A 26782-nucleotide genomic window follows, 5' to 3' on the forward strand; every position below is an offset into this window, starting at 1 on the left:
GCATGGGGTCAGCTCGGGCAGAACACGGGACCTGCTCACAGACAACGGGAAGCTGGTGGTATTTCCCTTCCAGTCAGTCCAGGCAGCAGGAGGAAGGAGGTGTTGGTAAATGAGCGAGCAATCTGCCCGTGAGTGGAAAGCATGGCTGGGACATTGGGTCGGGCTCTAAGGGAGTCACCTGCCTCCCTCCCTGAGCTGAGAAAGTAACCTTAAGGCACAGAGTGAAAAGGGGTCTTCCTCATGCAGGGGGTGCGCAGGCTTGGAAATGGATTAGGTGGTAACCATAGCATTCCTTTCTCTGTGTTCGTTCGGTATTTTGTTTCTCATCAAACATTTCTGCTACCCACTCTGTGCTGGACTCTTCGGCTCCGGCAGACAGAGCGGGTACGTGAACACCGCACAGTGGGGCATCCTTTTGTTTCAGGGTGTGAAGGAAAGTCGGCAGAAGCAACATTTTGGCACAGACCTCGGTATGAGCAAGGCCAGGAGAGCAAAGGGGTGGAGGGGGAAGGGCTTTTGGGAAAGAGCCCCAGTGTGTGTGAGAGCTCTGGGCATGTTTGAGGAACTGAAGGCCAGAGCCCCTGGAGCTCAGAGGATGAGGGGAGCTGGCGGGGCCAAGGCACCTAGACTCCCGCCAATGCAGGGGATGGCCGAGCCGAGGCTGGCCTGGGAAGCAGCACGACTCTGTGCGTGCTCTGCAAGCCGCTGTGGGCAGGACAGGACTGTGGGGAGAGCAGGGGAGGCTGGACACGGGGGCCAGTGGGTGGTCACTGCCATCGTGCAGGTGTCAGATGATGGCGGCCTAGACTGGCGTGCTCACAGTAAGTACGGAGAGAGCCGGACAGAGTGGAGGCATTTGGGACTGGCCACCGACAGGACTTGTTGACGGACTGGACCCAGAGACAGCTAAGTGACAGAGGCTGTCAAGATGGCACCCGGGCCCGGCTGCCTCATTGGTGGCTCCTTGTGCAAAACTAGAAAGGATCTACATGGTGACAGGAGCGCACCGAAGCGAGGGTCGGATCCAGCCGAGCCTACGAGTGTCACCGCCCATGAAGCTGCTCCCACGTCCCCGCCCCGCGTCCCCCACAGGATAGAGTGGCCAAGGGGAGGAGACCGGGCAATACTTGCCTCCTTGCCTGGGACTCCCTTCTCTCCTGGCTCTCCCTACGAAACAGAACAAAGTGTCAGGAAGCTCTGCGGCATCAGCACATTGTCGCCAAAACATTTCCACTCCAGTCGCGTTCCAGCAAAGACAACCATCGATGGTCCCGCCAGCCAAGGACATCTCAGACTTCTCCAGTCAGCCCGGGCAGAGGGCGGCAAACAATACCCCAGAGTGGGAAGGGGAGCCACTGGCTCTGGCTCCTCGTCAACGGGGTAGCTGGGACTCCACGGAGAGGGCCTCCGGGCCACTGTACAGAGCGGCTAGAGGTGGGAGGGGTCGTCCCCAGAAGCAGGCTCAGAGTGTGAAATGAGACGCCGGTGACACTGGCCTCCGGAGCTAGCCTGCCCGGGTTCAAATCCTGACTGCTCCACCTACTGGCTTTGTGACCGTGGACAACGCCCTTATAATTTCCTCAAGTTCTCTGTGCCTCAGTTTCTTCATCCGTACAATGGGAGCAGCAGCTGTACCTTGCCCAAATTTCATCTGCTATTATATGACCAAAAGAACAAGTGGGGTAAGTCTAGAAGTGCGGGTAGCTGGCTGGTGCGTGGTGGCAGACTGTTCGTAAAGGGACAGAGGAAGAGGCTTGGGCCTTTCACAGCTGGCTCAGGAGGGAATGGGCTCAAGTAAAAATCAGTGGACAGAGCCATGTTAGGGCTCGGACTATGTGGCAGAAATGGGCAAAAGAGAGGTTGCCACCTGGAGTGGCTGGGTGGCTGGGTGTCAGGGGCACCCTCGGGGATCAGAATTAAACTGCAGGGGGCAGAAGGGGACATGGATACACTTCTTACTCTTGCATGGGACATACCTCCCTGATGCTGTGGTCAGCAGCCCACAGTGTGGACCGTAGCATGCAATATGCATCGGGAGCTTGGCTAGACATGTTTGAGTCCCTCAGCATCCCTCTACTCAGAAACAGAGCAAATATCACCCGGAGGCATTTCTGGATCCCACTTTCTAGGCAGGAGGCCTGGGCTCAAGCAGCAGCTGGAGTGCAGACTGACCACATGACCTCAAAAAGCCCCATCCCCATGTTCTGACCCTGCAGCCAAACTCGGTCATTATTCAAATGGTTTCGTTAGGGCCCTTGAAGTTCTAGGATCAGAGGTGTGTGCTCTTATATCCGCATTTGAATGACAAAGCTCGGGCACGGAGGCGACAAGACTGGTCCAAGGTCCCATACTTAGGGAGCGCTGGAGCTGAGAATCCCACACAGCTGACCTCTGAGTTCCCATGTCCGCCAAGGCACACCACTGCCTGCCAACCACGTGAGTGTGACCACACTCCGGGACACCACCCGAGCAGGTGGACCCGAGGACGCAGTGGGTGATGGGAAATGGTGCTTGAACCTCTCCCAAGAGCAAGGCATCTTGGCCCCCAGGGAGTTCTTGGCTTACCTGAGGCCCCCGGGGACCCAGAAAGCCAGGGAGTCCTGGGCTGCCATGGTCTCCTTTGTTCCCCTTCTGGCCCTGTGGAGGGAGAACAGGCATTGGTTCTGCAAGGTCAAGTGCTGGCCCAAGGAGACTTGGAAATCTCGTAACCCCGCTGTCCTCTGAAGGCCTGAGGCATCATCACAGAGAACAACACCCCTTTCCTGTATGGAAGGGCAGGGGGTGGGGGGAGGCATGGCTACTGTGAGTCCTGATAGCAAGGTGGGGGCGGGGCAGCAAGACTAGAAGCATCTCTTTCCAGCCAAAGGAACAGAGGCAACGTGGGACAAATGGGAGCGGAAATCCTCTGCTGTGCGTGGCCTCTCCAAGGAGCCCTCCAGCGAGGTGTGTAGTCCCAGTAGCATGGCGAGACTCATGCTTTGGTAGGATTGCTTTTTGGCAACAGCTCTGGGGACTCTTTCGGTTCCAGGCTTTCCGGGCATGTGCGAGTCAGCGTTTCTGGGGCCAGCTCTGCGCTGGGCGTGAAGCCAGGCTCATGGCCCTGTCCCATTCCGTCGGCTCGGTCTCACCAGCAGTGACAAGCCCCATGCCACAGCTTCTGAGGAACATCACTGCATGTGCTAAGGATTAATCTCCTTTAGTGCAGTCGTCCCTGGTCTAATGGAGAGGCGATTCCACTAGGGTGACCAGATGGCCGCTTTGCCTGGGAGTGATGGCTTTCCCAGGATGCAGGATTTTCTGTGCTAAAACCAGGAAGGTTCTTGGCCAACCAGGTTGGGCCTGTCACCCTCATTTCCACAATGACGACAGTTGACCAGCCAAGTGGTCTGTCCGATGCCTCACGCAATTGTTGCTCGACTCACCACGCCTGAGGGAGGGTGGTCTTCTGAACAGAGTTGCCAATTTTAGCAAAGAAGCATACAAGAAGGCCGGGCTGGGAGACTTGTGGACAGGATCTGACTCACCCAACCCCAGAACCTATCAGAGGACCATTTCCCCCAGCCTGTCCCCCATCTACCAGACCTCATCCCAGATCCAGGGACCTGGATTCTGATTACTCATGCCCCCCTCTCTCTACCACCCATGGATCCCACCCATCATTCCTTCCTGCTCTCCCCATCCCCTACCTCCTGACCACTAGGAAGACCCTCTTCAGCCAAGTCTGTCCTATACCCATCCTCACGTTACAAACTTACACTGTCATCTGAGATGGGAATGGCTGGGGACCTCACCCTGTCGGCCCATCCTCTAAAAACATGCAGTGTCTACTGTGCAACCTGACCATACATTTTTCTTAGCCCTTGGTAGGTTTGTACCTTTGGCTGCTTATGGTAGTAGCCAACAGAGACCCAGTGCATAACGGCACGCATTTTAGACTTTGAAAGAGGCCCTTGTTGGATCCTCTTGCCTCCGGCCTATTTCTACCATTCAGACGCCTTATTTTCCCCTTGTGCTTCTAGCTTAGAGAACACAAGATCTGTGTGATGTGAAAGGCATGCCCATTTCAAAGCTGGCCTTGATTCTACTATACAGCAGGGGGAGTACTCACAGGATTTCCTGCGGGGCCAGGGTCTCCTGGAGATCCCGGTGATCCATTCTTACCCTGGTAGAAGAAACACAAGTAGTCATCTGCCAGGACCCTCCACCAGGGCATCGAGGAGCAGAAGTGTGGAACAGAGTGACTGCCGGATGTGGAGGACCCGATTTCATACCCGCAGCTATCATTCAGGCCAGGATGGCTCTCAGTAAGCCTTGTCATTACTCAGAGGCTGTTTCTCAGCTTCTAAAAGGAGCTCGTAACACTTAACTCATAATATGGTGGAATTAAATGAGTTTGTGTGCATGATAAAGCCTAGCCTGGGGGCATCTGGGTGGTGCAGTCCTTAAGCGTCTGCCTTCGGCTCAGGGCGTGATCCCAGCATTCTAGGATTGAGCCCCACATCAGGATTCTCTGCTAGGAGCCTGCTTCTTCCTCTCCCACTCCCCCTGCTTGTGTTCCCTCTCTCACTGGCTGTCTCTCATTGTCAAATAAATAAATAAAATCTTAAAAAAAAAAGCCTAGCCTGGTGAGTGCTGCCCAGGGCACAGGCATAGTAAATAATCATGACCTCATCCATCCATCCATTCATCCACCCACTCATCTGTCCATCCATCCATCCATCAATCCATCCACCCATCTACCTAGCCACTCATCCATCCATCCATCCATCATCCATCCATCCATCATCCATCCATCCATCCATCCACCCATCTACCTAGCCACTCCTCCATCCATCCATCCATCCATCCATCCATCCATCCATCCAACATCCATCCATCCATCATCCATCCATCATCCATCCATCCATCAATCCATCCACCCATCTACCTAGCCACTCATCCATCCATCCATCATCCATCCATCCATCATCCATCCATCCATCCATCCACCCATCCTTTACCCTTCAACTCAGATGCTGTCTTAAGGAGCAACACAAAAGTGCTCACATCACGACAACGCTGTTTTCAGCTTAGGATGCTTGTCCCTGCATAGATTTCATTTTACTCCTTCACTAGGGGCACCCTTATCCTGAAGAGATGAGGATGATGACACAGACAAGAAAAGCGGCCATGCAGAATCCCGCAGCTACTAAAGTGAAGGCCCATTCACTCCAGACTCTAGGACTGACCCGGACGAGTTCGCATATTCTCTAACTCCGGTAGTTTGTGCACACCCGTAATTTTGGTTTTTTTTTTGTTTTGTTTTTTGTTTTTTTTTTAAAGATTTTATTTATTTATGTGACAGAGAGACAGCCAGCGAGAGAGGGAACACAGCAGGGGGAGTGGGAGAGGAAGAAGCAGGCTCATAGCGGAAGAGCCTGATGTGGGACTCGATCCCGGATCGCCAGGATCACGCCCTGAGCCGAAGGCAGACGCTTTAACGACTGCGCTACCCAGGCGCCCCCACACCCGTAATTTTGATAAATGCATTTCCCCAATAAGATCCTTGGTAGTGTAAAACTCAGAAAGTTTAAGAATTCTCCTAGCTATACCTCTGAGGTACAAATTCCTATTAAGCCTGAAGTTTAAGGCTTGGCTTCAGCAGGCTGGGTTGGTCCCTGCCTCTGCCCACCACTCTCCTCCCACTTGGGAGTTCCCCCCAGCAGACGGCTGTGTCCTTACCTGGCTCCTCCCTGCTGGGAGTAGCCCAAAGAACCGTGCGCCTCCCCTCTCTTTAGGGCCAGCATCTAACACAGTGCCAGACACACAAGCGGCACTCTGCTGGATGAAGGAACTGAGAGCATCACGGGAAACCACTCCCCATTGATCCTGTAGCCAAAAGGTGCTAAAGTCCTACAATCTGTGAAGCACGCGGTCACCAGTGAGTCAGCTTCATGGAGACGCGGGACAGTAAAAAGAAGCTCACACTGCCTGATGTCTCCCTCCATGCCAGGCTTCACATGCATTAACTCCCTGCACATGACAGGTACAAACGCTGCCATTTTATCAATGGGGAAACTGAGTCACGGAATGTCCACACCACCTGCCTCAGACAGAAGCGAAGGTGCTGAGACTGGAACCCAGAAAGCATGGAGCCCAGCCGCTGCTACCCTGTGCCTCGTTGAAGACATGACTTGCTGGTGGTCATGATTAAACAGGGCCCACATCTGATGCCTAACCAGCGTCCGTGTGATCGTGGATGAGTCACGTGGTGCATCCCCCATAATCCTGCCAGGAAGTGTGAAGTGGGGCTGTCTTTAGCCCTGTATCACAGATGAGGAGGCCGAGGCACGGAGAAAGCACAGCATCCCCATGGGAGCGTTGCAGTCGGAGCAGCCAGGGGCTCTGTGACTCCCCCCACTCCCCCATCCCGGGAATGTGGTGTGGTGGCTCCTCCCGGAACCTCTCTCCGCCCACCCACCAACCCATCTGTGTCCTTCTAAAAATATGTGCTTTGGCTCATCCCTATGGTAATTCTCTCTCTCCTCCTGCTCCCTCCCGTTTGCAGGGAGGATAAGGGCCAAGACACATTAGCATGCGGTGCCAACACGGGGAGAGGACACGGGAGGGACAGTGCAGAGAGGCCACCTGTCACCTGTCAGGGCACTGGAGGCCAGCTGGGGCTGGGACCTGGCTCTCTCCTGGGCTGTGGGCCACTCCTCATCCCCCATTTGTCCTGAATGGAAGCCACAGCCCCCTCCTCAATGGCTCTGTGCTCCAAACTCCTGTCCCGGGCCCCCTCCTACCAGGTCCCACTTTTCCGAGAAGGGAACGTGGCACCCACAGCCCAGGTAGGTCTCCAGCCACAGACTCGAATCAGACTGCCTGGATATGAGTCCAAACCCTGGCTCTGCCTCTTACCTGCTGTGTGATCTAGGGCAAGTTACTTGACCTCTCTGTACCTCCATTTCTCACGTGGGAGCAGGGACAGTTGTAGTACCTGCCTTGTAGTGCTGGGGGAGAACTCTGAGTGAATCAGGTAAATGCTCGTGGGTCCCTAGCACTGGGACTGCTGGCATCTCCTGTACTCCGTGTCTGGTTCAAGGTGGCGGAGAAGGTCGCTAGGAAACGTCTCTTCACTGGGGAAGGCCAATCAATTCCAGCTGAGCGCGAGAGAGGTCGTTGGTGGTAACCCGGACCCTCCTCTGATGCATTCAGGGGAGTAAGTATTTGGCAAACTCTAGACATTTACTGTTGGTTACAAAGTCCGTATCGTGGCCCCTCAGGACTGATGGGGGCGAGTTAGAAAAACACAAAACTGCCTCTGGGGACCTCGGGTCTTCCGGGCCAAGGCCCGCCTCCTGCATGTGGCATGTGAGGCCCTGGGCCTCCTCCCCTCACACACCGTCCCAGAGCCCTCGCTCCTCCCCACACGTGGCTTTCCCTTCCCTCTTCCATGCCCCTGAACACACCAGCATTCGTCACGGATTTACGGAACACTGCTTTGTGCCAGGAGTCCCTAGAGGGGAGCAGAGCAAAGCCCCCTCCTTCCTCCAGGAGCAGAGCCCGTCATGGAGCCCCAGGGTGACCACCGACCACTTACCAGGCCCCTTCTGAGGGCTGGACACTGTTCCATCACTTCACCAACTGAACTGCTGGATCTTACAACTTCCCCTCACTTTCCAGATAAGGAATAGGCCCAGGGGACGTGAAGGAACTCACCCCATCCAAAGAACAAGTAAGATGCAGCTTAACTATAGAGCTTGGAGGAGGAAGCCTGATGATGGGCCAGAAGGGGACCCCGTGGCCACCACTCCATGCCTGCGGGCTCAAGAGCTGGGTTTCTCTGTCTTTCTGTCCTTACACTCCTGCCTAGTCTCCTCATCCCGTATGGAAGTTTAAGACCACAGCTTTACTGGATATCTGTTTCTGGTCTGTATGCATATCTATGTGTGATCCATAAAGAGGAAGGGGTTTTAAGACCTGCCAAGAGCCAACGTTTGTCCCCTGGGGGTGACAGCACCCCCACTGGGAACGTATACCCCAGAGGGCTTGGGTTTGGGGGCCAGTCCCCAGGGAGTGTCATTGGTGAAGAGCCCAGCTGGGCATAGCTTCCTGGTCCTGGACTACCAGGATGGTGCTGATGCCCCCAGGATCTGCAGGTGGACCCCACCAACGGGAGAGTGAACGCAGAGCACACCACTCAGCTCAGTAACCCAGTGTGTGCTGTAGATGAACAAATGGCACATTCTAGAAAGAGGACATGGACACGGTCAGTGAGCTGCGGCTATAGAGTGGGAAATATGAAGCCGGGGCTGAGATGGAAACCCCAAAAGCACGAATGCCCTGTTCCCGAGCATGGATGTTACCCTGGAGCCAAACGTCCGGCACACAATGACTGTACCCATCACTACACACAGGGGACACCTCCCACAGCTGAAAGGCTGCCCGCATCCTGGTCTGAAGTCTGTCCTTCGTGCCCTTCCTCAGCCCACTAGGACCCAGGCCCATGGGTGTGGAAGGCGTCTGGACACCCTGCACCCCCACAGGCTGCTGAGTTAGGATGGGGAGCGGGATGGAAGTCACTGTGGTCCCATCAGAGGAGAAAGTAACTCCCTCTGGTGAGCCCCAAAAAGATCAGGCATTCCAATGCCTAAGACCCACCCCGGGTGCCTCCTGTTCCAAAGAACACGGCCACGGCAAGTGCAGAGCACCGAATTTGAGGTCAGAAAGCCTTGGGTTTAAATCCCGCCTACAGCTATTACTAGCTGCGCACCTTGGACCCAGGAAGCCCCTAGATATCTAGGTTACATGTTATCCACTCATTGGTTTACTCCATACTCGTTCCAAATACACACACACACACACACACACACACACCATACAAAACAAGCCAGCCACCACGACAAAGTGCTGTGTAACAAACCGTATTCTATCGATATGCTTATAGGTGTGCTGAAAATCATTGAAAATATACACAAGATGCTATTAACAGTGGCTCCCTCTGGAGTCTAGGGGCTGGGGTGGAAAGGGAATCTTCCTCTCATTTTAATTCTGCACAATTCCTTTTACCATTAGCCTGGATCACAATTGTGCTATCTCAGCAGAGGCCCCTATTTAGAAATGAAGTCACTGCAGATATAATTAGTTTAATGAGGTCATTCTGCAGCAGGGTGGGCCCCAATCCAACACTACTCTTTTCTTATACAACGGGGACATTTGTCCACAGAGACAGGCCCACAGGGAAAATGCCAGGTCGAGAGGGAGGCAGAGATCAGGGTTGTGTTTTCACAAGCCAAGGAACATCAGAGATTGCCAGGAAACCCCCAGAAACGAAGTGAGAGGCGTGGAAGTGAGATTCTTTCTCACGGCCCTCAGAAGCAGCCAACCCTGTCCACATCTTGACCTTGGACTTCTGGCTTCCAGAAGAGCGAGACAGTAAATTGCTCGGACATCTAGCCTCCAGAATTGTGAGACAATACATGTGTCATGCAAGTAACTTAATGTGTGGTTCTTTGCTACGACAGCCCCTCAAACTAATACACAGATCACGCACCAGACACGAGAATGACCTAAAGGGAAGTCCTCCAGGAGCCCTGCCATGCCCGGTGGCTCCTTTCACATGTCTGCATTGTGGGTCGGTGGTCCCAGAAAACAGCCTGGGGTAGGTAGGAGGCACTAGTGAGGTTTGGGGTCACAGCCCTTTTCCAACTGCCATGACATACAGCCATGTGTAAACACATAGGGTTGAGGAACCAACCAAACGTCAGGTGGTAACAGGCTGAAACACTCACCGGTGGGCCCCTCAGTCCTTGGGGACCCTGTGGCCCTGGGGGTCCAGCGTCACCCTGGAACAGAGAGACATCACGTCATCACAGAGTGGCTGCTCAGAGAGGACAGACAGAGACAGAGTTTCAAACATGGACCAAACTTCATCTAGCTCCCCAAGAGAACCGGCTGGCTGTCCAAAGGCTTCATCGCTAATCCCCAGTGGTTCCAAGTACGGACAGACTCCTCTCCCAGAGATGAGGAATCGCACGCCCACGGTTTACTTATTTATTGGCTTCGACACGTTCCTCCTGATCCCACAGTGATTTCCGGTAGCGCCATCTTGAACTAAGGGAAGTGGCCAGAGAAGAGACGTCGTCTTGCAGTTCTGTTCCTGACTCACTGGACAGTGACCTGACCCACGCTTGCCACAGTCACCGCAGTGAGAAAAACGCTGCCCATGCCCCCGGCCGCTGGCAGGGTATAGAGTGGTAGTGACCCGCAACCACCTGGTCTTCCCAGCAGCCTCACAGCACAGGTGTAAGTCTCCCTCATGCTACGAATGAAAACACGGAAGCGTGGCCATGCTCCTCATGGACTAGACTCAAAGACTCTAGGAAATGGAGCTTTACAATGAAGAGAGTCATAGCTATAGCTGAGAAGGAGGGGAGAAAGCGTTTGCCCCCCGACCTGGCATCCTGGGCTCCTGTCCCAGGGGCTCCCTGACCTGAGGAGGGGGGAGATGAACTCAGCCACACTCCCTCCTGGGAGCTCCTTGCACACACTCTGCTGTGAGTTGAATTGAGAGGGGATGGATTTTCAAGCTGTTCTTTGGCCTTGAGAGGTCAGGGTGTCTTTGGGGTCGAGGCTGGGGAGACGCCCCGCACAGGTCAATGCAGCTGCTGTTTTTAGCTACACACAGGGTGTGACTGGCTTTGTCAAGCCGACTCGGCTGCTGAGGGGAGACATGGGAGCTGGGCGGCATCTCTTCTAAGACCCTCCCAGCTCTGCCATCTCATGGGAGCAGATCAGCCGAGAACCCATGCGCATCAAGAGCCATGGGCGGCGTGCACGTCACCAGGTATAAAGGCAGGTCCTAAAGGACGTAAAGGGGCCTCAGGACAGTGGCCCATGCTCCTGACCAAACATCCACTCCCAGGAGGCCGTGTGCTGCCCACACATGTCGGGCTGGCCCTGTAGGATGTCACATATGATGTCTGCTCCCAGGGGTACAGAGCTGATAGATCCAGCCCCAGACCGCCTCCTCCCACCTCTGACAGCCCGTGAGACCACCAGTAAGTGCCTGGAGCTCTCTGGGTCTCAGTGTTTCTGTCTGTACAACTAGGGTGGAAGCCATCTTGCCTGATCCCTCCATCAAAAGTCAGGGAGAGCAGGGGAGCAGTATTAAGTGCCACACGGCTCATGTGGTGGTGGCCGTGATGGGTTCATGAGCTGCAGAACAGTGGAGCTGGAGAAATAATCCGGGAGGGACTCTGCAATTCAGGCCCATGGGAGGCCGGACCCAACAGGCCACCACGGATACCGACATCATGACTTCACGATGAAGTCAGCAAAGCCTCCTTAGCTACTGTGTGCCTCGGGCAGCAGACTGTGGGGCCGGACACCCAGATCCCAGGGTGCCCTCAGGACTCCAGGGAGGACCCAAGGAGCTGGCCGCTGAGACACCACTGACCAGTGCTGAGAATCCACCCCGTGCGCCTCTGCAAGCACCAACCGCCGCCACCCCCCCCCCGTAGTTTCTTGTGACCCCCAAGCGACGCACACTTTCCACTTTCTCTCTACCCCCTCCGCAGGCCCCACAGGACACCCACACTTACGTCTTTTCCTGGTGACCCTTCCCGGCCAGGGGGCCCCATGGCACCAGGCTCTCCCTAAAAGGGGGAAGCAGAAACAAGACACCACTGTGAGGGGAGAGAATGCAGAATGCCCCCTGCCGGCTCTCTGCACACATGGCAGGGGAAAGACCCAGGGGCGAGGCCCACCAGAAAGAGCCCCACAGAGTCCTGGTCGAAGCAGGGGTCTGCAGGGCCCTCCTGTGCCTCTCTGAGCTGCAGGCTAAACACCAGCCCGAGGGTCAGACAAACGGGCTTGGAATTCTGCCTCCACACCCACTGACCCCTTAGACATCTCAGCTTTCCCATCACTAAACAGAGCACTGCTGGGGGTCTAACCAGTGGCCCTCCGAGGTTCCTTCTATTTGGGACATCTGATGGTCAGGGAAGAAGTTCAAGGGTAAGAGCGTGGGCTCCGGGGTCTCCCCACCTGGGACGCACCGAGGCTCTCCTCGCATTGCTCTGGGCCTGTTGAACAGTTTCGGGCACAGCACCGCCTAGGGGCGCACTGACTCCACGCTGATTGGTCAGACAGGTCGCACCTCAATGTCTGGTCCAGAAGGAACGTTTAGAAAAACCAGACCACGACTGGGGAGGCTGCTTCCCACGCTGCCCACTGTCCTCTCTCAGGGGACCAGGTGCTGCCCCGGCCTCCCCGGCTAGGATCCCTCCATCTAGAAGCACCAGCTCAGGTCCCCCTGGGCTGACTGCCACGGCTAGACATCCACTTACCCGGGGACCAGGTGCGCCAGAGTCGCCGGTGTGTCCTTTGAAGCCCTAGAAGAAAGAGAAGTTATTCCGCCAAAGACCAGGCCAGTAAGGCGAGAAGGGGCAGGCACGTGGTGTGACGTCCAGCCGAATCCTGCCTCCTCTCACCACGGCTCACGGGACGCCTCCCATTCCAGACCCCAGGCGAGGCCAGGCCCTAGATGCTGGGTGACGGAATGACCGGTTGCACCATGGACAGAGCTGCAGGGCTGGTCCCGCAAATGCTCCAGAGAGTCGAGGTATCACCCAACATGTCTCCCGAGTTTCATCTTCCTGACTCACCCCACCTGGCTTGCACCCCCTCCGCCTGGCCCCTGGGGCAGGTGCTTCCCTTTAGATAACAACACTGCCTTCACTCCAGAGGTGGGTCTCAGGGTGCCTTCCTTGTTCCTGGGGCTGTGGCTGGTCCCACCCAACACCGTCGTCCTGGGCCACCGTGCCGGGCCTCCCTGCACAGAACAGCAGCCTGGAGATCTATTACCCGAGTGCCAAGCACTGGGAGCTGAGCGGAAGCTGCTGGCAGAGCCGACACGATCATCTCTAACAGCCAGACCAAGCTGACTATAATAATCCCCATTTCACACCTGAGAAAGCTGAGGCTCTGAGAGAGAAAATACCTGCTCCGAGTCCCAGAGCCAGAAAGTAGTCTGATTCCGACCCAGCGGGTCTGCCCAGACCCAAGACCCTCTCTTTCTTCACTGTTCTGCTTGCTTGGTCTGGGGTTCTGCTCCGGGCCGGTGGGAAGCGTGTCTCTCCAGCCCTGGTCTCACAATGCTTTCCCCACCTGCTGAGACCCAGAGCATTCGTGCGCAGCGCGGTCCCCACCTGAGGGGTGCCTGCCCACCTGGCCACCTCACTGTGCCACGTCCCAGACTCGGTATCCTCGGTGGGCTGCACACTCAGCACTCCCCTTCTCGCTCCACGTGTGTCCTCTCTTCCTGGCAGACCCCTCACTCGTTGGGACATTCCTCCTGGCTGGAGGCCTCCTCCCTACCAGCCTCCTGTCCCCAACTCCATCTCCCTCACTGCTCACATGGTCACTCTCAAAGGCCCTCCTATACTTTTGTCATTAGGCACCCTTGCTCTGAGCAAGGGTCTCCAGCCAGGGGCTGGCACAGAGCAGGGACCTGATGGGCAGATGCCTGTGCGCACAGGGGGCCCCTGGGGCAGAGCCTGGAGCAAATCTCCCTTGTCCGGCACCCTTACACACATGCAGGGACTGGGGCCAATGCGGCACGGGGAAGTGGTCAGAGAGACTGGGCTGATGGCCTGTCCTGGCTCCTCATTGCAGGGGGCAGGGGAAGGAAGGAGCGGGGCAGTAGCAGGGGAGGAAGAGAAGGAGGAAAACCCTCCCGCGGAGCCCCTACCACATCGTCTGCTCTAGCCCTGGTGCTCTCATTGCCCTGAAATAGGGTCCTGGGAGACGCATCTTATTTCTCCCATTTTCTGTAGGAAACAGGAGGCTCAGTCCTCTCTATCACATTTAGAAGCAGGAGAGCCATGATTCAGGGCCAGGTCTGTCTCACTGCAAAGCACGGCCTCGCCACAGTCACCCTCAACTCAAGGACACAGCAGTCTGTGGCCAATCGGGCCCCCCAGGGCCAAGGCCAAATATATCCCGGCCAATCCTACCAGGCTCTTCTCTGACTTTATCTCCTGATTGTATGTCCTGGTTCCAAAAAGCAAATGGAGACACTGCTGGGGAGAAGACCACACCAGGGCCTGGCCATCCGGAAAGAGAGCAAACCTAGCGGCCTCTCTTATGTGGGGGTTATTACCCAGGAGACGTGTTCTCTAGCCTGCCTCTCCGGACTTGGGGAATAAGAAAGTGTGACCTCGCATGCCTCTGGGAGGGGGGCCTCTGGGGATGCATCCCAAACAACAGATGGCGTGGTGACAGGTGTATGCTCTTAGACGTCAGGAGATGCAGGGGAGGAAGGAGGTCAGGAGCCTGGTCAGGCAGGTTTCACACCCCTGCTAAGACCCCAGCTAAGTGGCTGCATTTCACCTTCCCCCTGAGCGCCGGGAGGCCTCAGCTGCAAGGAGGGTGCCCCCTGGCTGTTGGGCTACCCTGAGGTTGAGATGATACTGTCAGCAGATGCAGGCCTGTCACTCAGGTGAGCAGCCGTGAAGTGTCCGTGGCAGGTGGAGGAGGAGGAGGAAAAGGGAGTCAGCTCAGATTTGATGCCAGGTTCAACCACTGTATCTCGGAGAAGGCAGCTTACTCCTTGGAGTCCTAACATCGTCTCTAAGCTGAGAAGAATAAAGCACCTGCCAGGTGTCGCTTTGCAGAATTAATCTACGGAAAGGGGCCTCATGTACCGTGAAGGCTGACTCTGGAGTCAGGTCTGGAATAGAACCAGGGTTCCCCACTTTGTAGCTGTGGATCTTGGGTGCTTTACCTCTCTTCCCTGGGACTCAGTTTCCCCATCTGTAAATGAGGATAGGACCTACTTCTGCAGAGTTGTTGTCAGCATCGAATAAGACATAAACAGTGCTCTCCGCTGTTCAAAATGGGCCACTTTTCTTTCCCTGGAGAGGGACAGGCCCTGCCTGGGTCCCAGCACCTTCCTCAAAGACACTAGAATCCCAAATCCAGCCAGCTCAGAGCCGGGGCCCTGGTGTGCTCTCCTCCCATATAATCATGGACAAAAACACCAACTGAAGGAGCCTCACATAGTATGCCAGGCACTCGGCTGAGAATTGTACGTGTTCCATCTTCTCCTTTAATGCATACAACCGCCCTACAGAAGGGGGAGATATTCCGATCCCCACTTCATAGAAGAAGAAACAGAGGTTCAGAATGGTCCTCTGATGCAAGTTAGTAAGTGACCAAGTGAAAGCTGAATTCACATTTATCTATCTCAAAGCCTGTGTGGTTCTTCAAAGCTTTGCTCTCTGACTTATGCCCTGCCAGCCAGAGGACGTGGGTCTTCTTTCACCTGCTTGGGTTCTCTAAGCTCTGCCCCTACACTGAGGTAGGATGCAAGTCTCAACTGAGAAATGGGTCTTGCTTCAACATGGGTCCCAGAGAAATGGATCCCTTTCACTAAAAGGAAGACCCTCTCCTCCAATAAGCCAGGAACCACCTTTAATAAAACCAATCACTAATTCTGTGTTTTAATTCTGCCCATAGGAGGTAGTATTCTCCATTCTTAGATTTGCTCTCCTAGTACAATCAGGTGAAAGGCAAGGAGATTTAGGAAAAAGGACATTGATTTTTGTTTCAGTTCCTTCTTACTGAATGCTAGCTAGGTGAGTTATTGATTTTAACAGAAAAATATATTAAAGAAATAGAAGTGACATTTTGATCTCCTACTTCTTGCCAGATAAGTGGGTTTTAGTGTTGTCGTAAAAAATAATATATTTTTTCTATAAACAAACTTATGGAATTATGTAAACAATTTTTAAATTATGAAGAAGTAAAGCATTTAGCAAAAACCAACCAACCAAACAAACAAAAAACCAACCCCAAGATATAGAGATCATTTTTATAGGAAAATTATCTATGTATGTTTACATGTACACTAGCCTGGCAGCTGGAAACAGACTGATATATAAATATAAACGTCAGAACTCATACATAGAAAAGAGAATTCATACAGACTTCATACATACATTCCTAAGATCTAGAAAGAATATACGAAAATGTTAACAGAGTTTTACCTCTGTGTTGCAGAATTACAAGTAACTCTATTTTATTCTCTATAATATTATTTTTCTTATTCTTTCTGTATGATTACCATCATTGTCATTGGTATACACGAGAATGGGTTGCTTTAATAATTGGGGAGAAAAAACCTTTAGCCGTGGAAAATGTTCAAAATTAAGATTCATTTTTAGGCTCGATCATCCAGAGAAAGCCCATTAAAATCATACTAAGTAGGTTAAGAACAAAGAAAACTTAGAATAACGACATGGCAACAATGGTCATGATTTTGAAAATGCAGTTCATGGCCATGCTCGTGGAAGAACTGAAGTTATTACTTTGTAGACGCACCTTGGAAGAGAGGTACTTCCGGAAATCCAGGGAGGGGCGGGCTCAGGGCACGAGCCATGTGATTAACAGCTGCGGTCTACTCTGGACCACGTGTACACACGTGTGCATACACACACACACACACTCATATACACACACACACACACTGGAGGCACTTACAGGTGGGCCTCGGGCTCCCTCCAGTCCTGGCAGACCTGGCTCTCCCATTTTGCCCTGAGAGTAAAGAAGAAGAGAAGGCGAGTTTGGGGACGTCGTTACAAGGATCTTCCCGCTGGGCGCCTGGGCTTCGTCACCGCGTTAACGTTTCCACCAGCCGGCCTCCGATCCCCCCACCCCCTTCGCTGGCTCCATGCTGCATCGTAGTGCATACACATCACCCCCCTGTACCCAGCGACTCTGCCCCTGGTTTCCTCCGACTGTGCTGGTTACCCAGCTGTGGTCTCTGAACCCAGTGTTCCTAGTGGCCCCTGGTCATCTTCAGAGGAGTTCTGGTCTAGATGCAGAATTCTGCAGACATCCTAGTCATGAATGACTCTGTGCTCATTCACAAGGCACCTCACGGCAGCCATCAACCACCACATGGGATGCCAGGGGATACTGAGGCTCGAAGAAGCTGGCGCATCCCCGAGGTAATGAACGGCATGGCCAGACTGAATCTCAGCTGCATGCACCCAAAGGATGCCTTTCTCACCAGCACCTGCCGTGGACATGGAGGCCTGCCATCCACCCCTCCTTTCCCCAGTCCAGCCTCTCTTAACTCCATGAAGTGATGGGCACACTTGGGCTATTCAAAGTCCTCACCACGAGTGTCCTGGTGCTGCCCTGGACAGAACCAGTCACAAATCACAGCCAAGGAGAGACTGGGGGCTGAAAACCAGGCGATGTGGTCAGGGTGGGGGTATGGAGGGGCAGGGAGGGGGTGACAGGGCCTGTCTGACTGATGGAAGCAGGGGCAGTACCTGGCCCCACATTCACTGTGACAGGAGGCAAATTTCTCCCCCAATTTCCACCCCTTTTCCCAGCTTATAAATCCTGAGGACCAGACAGGGCCCATGAGCGGGGTAGGAGAGGGAAAGGGGTGTCCTTGGATTTGGAAGGGAAATCCCAGAAAGGAGGAAGGTGGGGCACAAAGCTCTAACTTCTAGGTTTGTGTGTTTTGTCCAAGCCCTGCTGTGTGGTCCTGGGTGTCACTTCCCTTCCCTGGATCCGTTCTCAGTTGCAGACTCAGCACAGCCCCCCTCATCGAGCCCGTGACTGAGGGCACATGGACTGGCCTGGCTCCCGACCTTCCACAGTCAAGGGCCATGGCCATCATTGGTCCAAGCCACCTGCAGGAAAATGGTACGAGCAGTAACTCTGGAGTGATTTGCACATTCCAGATACAAAATGAGAGCCTCACACGGTAAGTCGGTGAGTTCTTACTACCGCCCAATGAGGGAGGTGCCACTGTTATCCACCAGGCAAAACACTGAGGCACAGAGGGGTTCAGTGATCCACTCGAGGTCACACTGCTGGGGTTCTAGTCCAGGTACTTTGACTCCAGAGTCTCCGGACATCATCCTACACCATGATTATGGCTCCAGTGTCTCCTAATAAAGATTACACAACAGGCAATTCAAAAGGCTGCCTGTATATCTACACAGCTATCTATCCACGTCCAGCATCCATCATCGTCTATCCCCTATCTACCTGCTGTCTGTCTGTCCGTCCATGTCCCTAACATATGGGAACCTGAAGGACTACGCCAACGGGAAGATGAACTACGTACTACCTGTAGCGGATGCTGCTTCCCAAGCAGGTCCCCTTGGCTCACCGAGGAGGCCACCTGTCAGCGCCGAACCGTTCCCACCCAGGCTGGGGGCTGGGCACAGATTGGCCTTCGGGGAGCTTGACACGGAGGTGTGCATGTTAAAGTGCGAGCTACTGCCTCCTGGAGCAATGCTCAATTTCGAAAGGGCTTCGAGTCTATGGATGGATGAATGGCCTGGCCGGGGGAGGGGCAGGCCGCAAGTGAGCTCCTCACCGATTCTCAGAGGGGCTCCAGTGACCGTGGCCCGGCTGCCCAGAATCACCCTACCATGCATGGCGACAACGTTTAGAGGTGTTTGCCCCCCCCCCCACCAGACTGCCATTATGTCAACACTAGGAAAACACACAGAGGCCTGCTTTTATACAAAACAGGGCAGGTAAGCACACCGCTCTGGACCTCTGCTTTCCTACTTAACCCATCCTGGAGGAGTTTCCTGTCAGTGTCTGGAGGGCGTCCTCCTCCTTCCTCGGGGCTGCTTAGCATGCGACAGGCTGCACCCCGACACTGACTACTCTCCGAGTGGTAGGCAGGTGGGGAGCCAGGTCTCGAAGCCCAGGCACCACCTTCCAGCTTCCCCTCGAGACTGAGGCTGTGGAAGGGATCTGGGGAGACAAACGTGCCGTCACCACGGGCCCTGACCCACGGGAGAGAGCCGTGGCCGGCTGTGGCAGGACGAGAGCGAGGTCACAGACGCGGGTGTGCAGAGGGCCCTGCACACTTCCGACAATTACTGATGCAGAGACTTGCTCGGCGCACTCCGTCTGCCTCACCGTGTGTCCCAGACAGGTGACATTAAAGAAAAAGAGAAACAAAACAAAACAAACCCTACAGCTCTATGCCAGAATTGAAGAAAGGGCAAACTCCCGCCACCTGGAGCTTATGGGACAAGCTCAGGGTTTCTGTGGGGACAACGGGCTCTCAGGCATCAGGTTTCTGCGCCAGCAGGGGCTCACCTGCCCCAGCTCCTCTCCCAAGTCAACGGGAGGGAGGCTGCCTGGGGCAGTAAGAAAAAAATGCAGAGGGCGGAGAGAAGCCCAGGGATCAGGTTCCGATTCTGTCACCTGCCCATCGTGTGACTTTGGGCCCATCGCTTCACCTCCCTGAGCCTCAGTTTTCTTTCTTCTTTTTTTTTTTTTAAATGATTTTTTATTATATTATGTTAGTCATCATACAGTACATCCCCGGTTTCCAATGTAAAGCTCGATGATTCATTACTGAGCCTCAGTTTTCTCAGCTGTATAATGGGGACAGCCGTGTTCACCCTGCAGGGTTGTCAGGGGAAATAAGTGAAGTAACTCTTACTGTGCCCAATTCATAGTAGCTCTTCGACACAGAGCAGTTGAGAAATTACTCATTTGGCCTCTACAATGGTAAGAAATTTAGAGTCCCTTACCGGTTCTCCGGGGGGACCTGGTTTTCCATCTCTGCCCTCTTTGCCTTCTTCTCCCTGCAAGAGAAATCAAATTAATGGTTATCTCTGGCCAGAGGTGCTGGGAGGAAAGACGGGGCTCTGCTGGGGGCACACGCCTAGTGCACGGCCACAGCCACAGCCACAGCCACAGCCACAGCCACAGCCACAGCCACACTGAACGGCTCTGGGACCGTGTCCAGACAGAACTGGTTTGATTTCCTGGTTCCTTCCCAACACTGCAATTCTGGCTCGGATCTCTGATCCGCACTGCCTGGCACAGAGTGGAAAAGCAATGAATTGCAACAGCATCATTATTAGTGCTATTGATCTAAAGAAGCCCCGTGCTGGACATTTCCTGAAGTCAAACTTAGGACCACAGCGCCCCATAGCTGGGCCTCCTGGATTGAAAGCAGCGATGAGGAGGTAAGGATGCAGCTTCCGACAGAGATGGTGAGGACACCGGATGCATGAGAGCATGGGGCACAGCCCCGGGAACACACAGGGGCTCAGAGAAGGACAGCAAGGATTCTGCATGGGTTACAGGACAGCTGTGAGCACCTGGTCTTTCTTTCTGTGAAATCTAGCTGTGATCCCCCTCCTGGCAGCCAACCTCGTGCTCTAAGGGAGGGCACCAGAAGCCTCACGTTAATCCAAGAGACCAGTATTCTTCAGGAGTCTCTGCAAACGGGAAAATGATTCTGTGCAAGGACTATGACATCGCACAGACTCGGGTTCCAATCCTGGGCCACCTGCACCGGGTGGGGTCTGGGGAAAGAAATCCACCAGGCAGCAGGGCAGAGGGGAAACTGAGTCACACCAGGTCTGAACCCTGCCTGCACTACTAGGCATATGATCTTGAGTGAGTTCCTGGTAGTCCCAGAGCCTCAGTGCCCTTCTCCTGAAAAGAGATGGCAGTCCTGCCCCAAGGGTCACCAGACGGCTCACAAACCAGGCATCGGTAAATGGCACCCGCAATGCTCCTGCCGCCGCAGGCGTTCATGAAACCATGCGTGATCCCTCATCAGTGCCTTCAGCAGCAGCGGCTCGGCACTGCTGGGAAGCCACTGGGGACAGGAATCTAAGTTTACTGGCCACCCGGGCTGCTGGCCGATGCAATGGCACCCGTAACTCTTCCCAGATGCTGCGCGGGACACAGCCGCTTTAACCAGACACACCTGCAGGGCTGCTAGGGAGGCCAGGCTATGCTGATCCTCTTTTGCATTCTTTTTTTTTCTTCCAAAGAGGGAGAGAGAATGGGGGGTGGGGTGGGGGCAGAGGGAGAGACAATTCCAAGCAGGCTCCACACCCAGCAGAGCCTGACACAGGGCTCAATCCCACAACCCTGAGATCACGACCTGAGCCGAAACCACGAAGGAGGCTCTCAACCAACTGAGCCACCCAGATGCCCCTGTACTGACCCTCTTTCCAACGAAGGGTTTAACTCCTGAAACCCTTCTCCCCATGCGTGCACCAGTGGGAGGGGGTCAAGAGACCCGCACACGGAAGACAAAGCTGATGCCACAGGAGGAGACACGGGCAGAGCGGCAGACTGTTCAGGAGACCCCAGGACTCCTGGCCAGACACGTGGCTCCCGGGAGCGGCACGAGCAGCACTGGGGGAAATGCAAAGGTGGGCTGAGTATGGCCTAGTGAATCGTGTGAGAAGGAAACACGGCTTTGCAAGAGAGAAGGGCTGCCCCTAGCTGACGGGGCTGCTGACACCTTTAACATCTCAGGGCCTGTTTCTGCGCCTTCAATAAGTTATAGGGATGTTCTCACCTCCTACAGGTGGGGGACTATAAAGGGTCTTTCTGGTACAGAGCGTAGCACACAGCTGGTGCTTAATAGGTGGTGAGGTGTGTTGTTCTACTTCGCAAGAGCTCATGTGGGAGCTCGGTGAGTGTCGGCAAAGGGTTGCACTGCGTCCCTCACAGCCCCAACCACACATGGAAGCCACTTCTTAACATTCAACATTTCTTATGGCCAGTTCCTGGACGTAAATACGTCTGAGTCTTTTCTATGTTGCTCCTTATACCTGAAATACCTTCTTCCTGCCCCCTCTCATCTTTCTTTGCCTAGACTACTTGACCTTGAACACTCATCTTGAGTGTCACCTCCCCAGACATCTCTCCGGGTCTGGCTTGGCTACCCGCACCTGGGCTCCATGGCCCCTGTGTCCCCCTCTATCGTATAGCACATCACGCTTTGCGTCCATGATTTCTTCCTTTTCTCTTTGGCTTCTCCGTGACACGCCGGGCTGCATGCCAGCAGAGATGAGGGCTGGGTTGGTCTGGGGCCTCGAATGCTGGCCTGGCGCAGTACTGGGCACTGTGCTGGCGAGGGCGCAGTGCAGGTGGACAGAAATGAACGGGTACCCGTGCGGGGTTGCACGCCCTCAGTGCTGTGATGGTGGAGGGGCCGCGTGCTCCTGAAACACAGCTCCGAGTTCTAGCTAAGCCACTGGGGAGGCTCACGGTGCCTCCCGGACAACAATACGTCCAGCTGGGACCTCGGGATGAACTGCTGAGGGGGCCCGAGGCGTGGGGTACATGCATTAACGTGCGGAAAGCTCTCTGCACGGAGCCAGCTAGATGGTGAGCACCGTGCACACGAAAGCTCGGATGACTCTTACTATCCAGGCAGAGGGAGAGGAAGCGCTTCCGAGACAGGAATGATATGGAAGAAGCAAAGGAGTTCAGGGAGGCTGGCAGCAGGGGTGGGATGAGAGACAGGGAAGCAGGGTCCATTCACGAGGCACACGCCCATGCCTGGCTCACGTCTGAGCCGCAGGACGGGGTCCATATACTACGCAAAGTCACACCTAAGGTCGGGTCTCTCTTCTGCACACTAGGACTCCAGTGACAAGGGGTTGGCATGAGAGTCAACCGGGATTTTCTCTCCCTGGCTTCACCATTGCTAGAATTAAAACAGTCAATTCTCCCCAGCTGCCAGGACAGGCTACGCAACGGGGCTACAGTATAGACCAAAGGGGTTTCACATCCCAGCCCGTGTTTTCAGGTCTGTGCACCCTGCAGTTAATTAACCTTGGGGTCACGTGGCTGTAGGGAGCCCTATCAATGGTGCCTGGGAAATGCCTCCTTGGTTGATAGGGGCACTTAGCAGATACTCCAGGAGGGAGGCCTCTCGCAGAGCAGTTCATTCATCCACAGGTCTCTTTAATTACTATTGGCTGAGTGTTCACTATGTGTGGGAAGCAAAAGCCTGGTCTTCTAGAACCCACGGCTTAGAGCATAGCCACGTGATTATCGGGCACTCCTCTGTAATGTCCCCAGGTCTAGCAAACAGTAGGTCCCTAAACAGAGTTTGTTGAATGAGCAAATCAGTTAATGCATAATGGAGGATGTGGTCACCAATCAAACTATTACACAAATAAAGATGTGACTACAGCTGAGATAGGCACTCAGGAAGAAAGGAAAAGAAACTAGGGGCGCCTGGGTGGCACAGCGGTTAAGCGTCTGCCTTCGGCTCAGGGCGTGATCCCAGCGTTCTGGGATCGAGCCCCACATCAGGCTCCTCTGCTATGAGCCTGCTTCTTCCTCTCCCACTCCCCCTGCTTGTGTTCCCTCTCTCGCTGGCTGTCTCTATCTCTGTCTAATAAATAAATAAAATCTTTAAAAAAAAAAAAAAAGAAACTAGGAGAGCCTGCCCCAGACTGGGGGTGGGGGCAGAGAAAACTTCCGGGGGGTGATGCCCGAGATGAGATGGGAAGGATCAAAGGCATTAACTGGGGTAAGAGGTGATGAAGGGGCATTCTGGGTAGACAGAAATGCATGTGCAAAGGCCCTGTGGTTTGTAGAGAAGAGGATGCAGAGCCTTCTAGGAACCAAAAGGAAGCCAGTGTGGCTGCAATAAAACTCATCATCATGCAGAGCAGGGGTGGGGGGCTGTGGGGAGCAGAGGCCCCAGCAGTCAGCCCAGACCAGACCATGAGCCCACAGGGATTCATTCTCCACAGAGAAAGGAACACATGGCTGTCTGGACCAGCCTTATTACTAACACTCTGGAGAGCTCCACCCCATTGAGAAGTGTATTGAATGTGAAAGTCCAGAACAGTATTTGTAGAAAGTAATTTGGCGACATGTATCAAGAACCTCAGACATTATCGTACCTGACAAGTAAACCCCACCTTTGTGGACCATCATATAGAAAACAGGAAATTGCCGTGCATGCAAACTAGCTTATTATAATCTTCTCCAATACCTGCACGATTTATGAGGCAACAGAGGCATGATTGTATATATTATGGTATATTTATTGGGTAGCACGTATGTAAAATTTAATGAGCACATGAACATTTAACACCAGTGTGGGAAACGGGAACTGTTTCTATTATCAGATAGGAAAGTGTCACAGTTGTGCACGCATATGTGTGCGTGTGCTGTCTCAACTGTGTACCTACATGTATGTGTGTGTGGGCAGAGGGAAACACTATCTACACAAGTCAACAACAGCACCTGTTACATGAAAGAATGAGGTTAAGACTGACCGCCAGCAAAAACGTACCTGGCTTTGTCAGTGATTATCCTTCTCATTTTCTGGAGCTCTGGAAACTCCCCTAGGGACCATGCCTTGCTTTAACAGTGGTGGAATCTATTTTTGTTTGTTCGTTTTTGTAGTGGAGAAATCAGTTTTTTTTTCTTTAATGCCACTTACTGGGATTCCGGGTAATCCAGATGGACCTTGGGGGCCAGGAGGACCTTCTTTCCCCTAAAAGATCCAAGACACAAAAACACCATTAAATCTCAGATTGGCTCTTCTGGAAGTACATTATCTCACTTAGAATTGCCTTCGCAGGCTGGAAGGGGTCTTGGGTGAGAAGCAATGGGTGCTTCTGCCTCTTTGCCTCCCAAGCACTCCCTCCCCCCACCCCGCAGGGAGGTGCCCTGGGCAGAGCACAATCACGCAGGTGGGTGTGCAGACAGGGACTCATCTTGGGTGTATGACATAGACTCGGGGGGAATTAAAGATGGAAAAGTCTGAGGGGAAGAAGATATTCGGGTTCTGGGGTCCACAAGACCTGGGTCCAGCTCTGCACCCTGTCCCTACACTGCCTGAAATTCGGGTCCTCACCAAGACCAGAGCATCTGGGGCTATTGTACACAGAGGGCCCAAGGCAAGTGAAAAGCTGACCAGGGCCTGAATAGATGGTCTATTATTACCATCCCTCTGTCCAGAGAGTCCCAAACTTTTCACCACCGGTAAGTCGCTTTTAGTATCTCTTTCCCCCATGAAACAGAACTAGTATTTTGAAAGGCTGTGTTTGCCAAACCACATTAATTCATCTTCATTTTCCATTTTGTTCACCGAAGACACACATCACTGCCAACCGAGGCTTCTAAATCAGATGACGTCATCAGTGCCGTCCCGTCTAGCTGGATGAGCATTCTGACGTCATCTGTGTCTCTACTATATTTAGAGGCCCCGATGACTTTATAACCTCTGGACACTGTTTCTTCTGTGATAAAATGCTGATGTCAGGTTTTACATTCTCATCTACGGGCCACACAAAGTGAGGTATTCCTAAGGGTTGTGATGTTAGCTTCTGGCAAGAAAAGCGAAAGGCAAAACCACTTTGATATTTAATTCAGACTGATGCGGATTTTATATACTGTCATGCAGAAAGTGTCCAATCAGGGGATCCAAAGCATGCTTCCTCTAGGAAGTGCTACTTAAACTCAATAGAAACTCCACAGTTGAGTTTTAGTTCCCCTCCTGAAGACAGTGAAAGATATTAGTAACACATCATTAAGAGATGAGAACCTTTTTCATGACCCCGGGGAACGGAGGAAGAGCAGAACATGTTTGAGGTTTACTACTTTGTTAAAAACCTTTTCTCAAAAGGATTAGCACTTTTTACAGTCACGGTGACTCTTAATTTTAGAAACTGGAAGGCTCAGGGGATGCATTTGCACTGACAACAATTTGGCATAACCAGCATCTCTGTAATATGATGACCCGTGATACCTGAGGTCGCCCAGACATACTGCTACTTAGACTAACACAAAATAACAACAGTAAAGCAAAAACGTTCACTGCCCCCCGTATCACGGAAGCTACAAACACGTAACCAAGTGCATATTTTTGGGTCAACTTGGAACAAATGCTCAGTCCTATCATTAGGGATTTTTAAATATTGATAATAGAGCTCCCTGGATTCTTTCCTGAATGTCTATTGTTCCAAAGATCCTAGGATTGAGCCACTACTGGTCAGCAAAATGCCGCCCTCTGTTGTTTTTGCAAATCAAGTTTTATCAGAAGCCTTTTGTTGACCTATTGTCTGTGGCTGACTTCACCTCACCACAGCAGGGCTGAATTTTTCCAACAGAGACTACATGGCCAGCGAGACCACAATATTTACTATTCAGGGGTTTTTTGCTTCCATCCGATGAGCTTAAGAGGCACAAGGAGTCAACATGCTCATTGCTAAACCTGTTCGTCCTGTAGGAGTTGTGGTTTGCTACGGAAATTTCACATTTTAATTATTCATTAGGTAATCCAATTAAATTTAGGTGGAAAAAGAAAAAGAACGATCTTTAAAAATATTCAAAAATATTTTATAAGGATGACTCACTATCCAGATTGCTGTAACAGGATAGCTATGAAAGATTAGAAAAAAACATCCTAACGATCCAGGATCCAGAATTCTACATTCACATTCCTCCACAGGTGTTGTTACATTCTCAAACCACCCTTAAGAAGAGCAACGAACAGTAAATGGGTAGATGTTCCTTTTACAAGATAATGACAAGAGACTCCATGCTGAGGACCCAAAATCAAGTAAGGTCTTCATTCTATATCAAGAAGATTGGCAAATGATTTGTATGTTTCCATTCAAAATATAATGGAAATGTTTTCAGTTTGTATGTATCTTTTTTTTTTTTTTTTTACTGTGTCCCACTTAGCGTTCCTTCTTTCTTTTTTTAACTACTAACACTCATTATGTTAAGAAAATCTGGAGTATATTCTGGTTTGATGTATACAGTGGAATAACAGGACCCCAGACAGCTCCAAGCACAGTCGTCGCTTAGCCTCAGGGTCCCCAAGACAGAATCAATGTCTCATTCAATATGGTTTAATTCCACAGTCCGTGATGATTCCTATCTGGGTCCCGCATCTTATTCTCCTCGGGCAACTAGGCCGTTTGTTTTTATTGGGGAGATCTTTTGCTTTCTG

The 26782-nt window shown here is 53.0% G+C and overlaps 1 protein-coding gene across 1 annotated transcript in view; it reads right to left on the minus strand.

The window, feature by feature from the left end:
- COL22A1 (collagen type XXII alpha 1 chain) overlaps window positions 1–26782 on the minus strand; it is a 230736-nt gene that overhangs the window by 11785 nt on the left and 192169 nt on the right. The window contains exons 49-57 of the mRNA XM_040625604.1: window positions 24263–24316; window positions 19572–19625; window positions 16528–16581; window positions 12333–12377; window positions 11586–11639; window positions 9774–9827; window positions 4109–4162; window positions 2566–2637; window positions 1132–1167 (exon numbers count right to left, since the gene is read on the minus strand). Of these exons, the coding sequence (XP_040481538.1) occupies window positions 1132–1167; window positions 2566–2637; window positions 4109–4162; window positions 9774–9827; window positions 11586–11639; window positions 12333–12377; window positions 16528–16581; window positions 19572–19625; window positions 24263–24316 (477 nt within the window). The remainder of the gene's footprint in view (window positions 1–1131; window positions 1168–2565; window positions 2638–4108; window positions 4163–9773; window positions 9828–11585; window positions 11640–12332; window positions 12378–16527; window positions 16582–19571; window positions 19626–24262; window positions 24317–26782) is intronic.

Source organism: Ursus maritimus, unplaced genomic scaffold (genome assembly GCF_017311325.1).
Source record: "Ursus maritimus isolate PB19 unplaced genomic scaffold, ASM1731132v1 scaffold_9, whole genome shotgun sequence".
In the NCBI taxonomy this organism is placed as follows: Eukaryota; Metazoa; Chordata; class Mammalia; order Carnivora; family Ursidae; genus Ursus; species Ursus maritimus.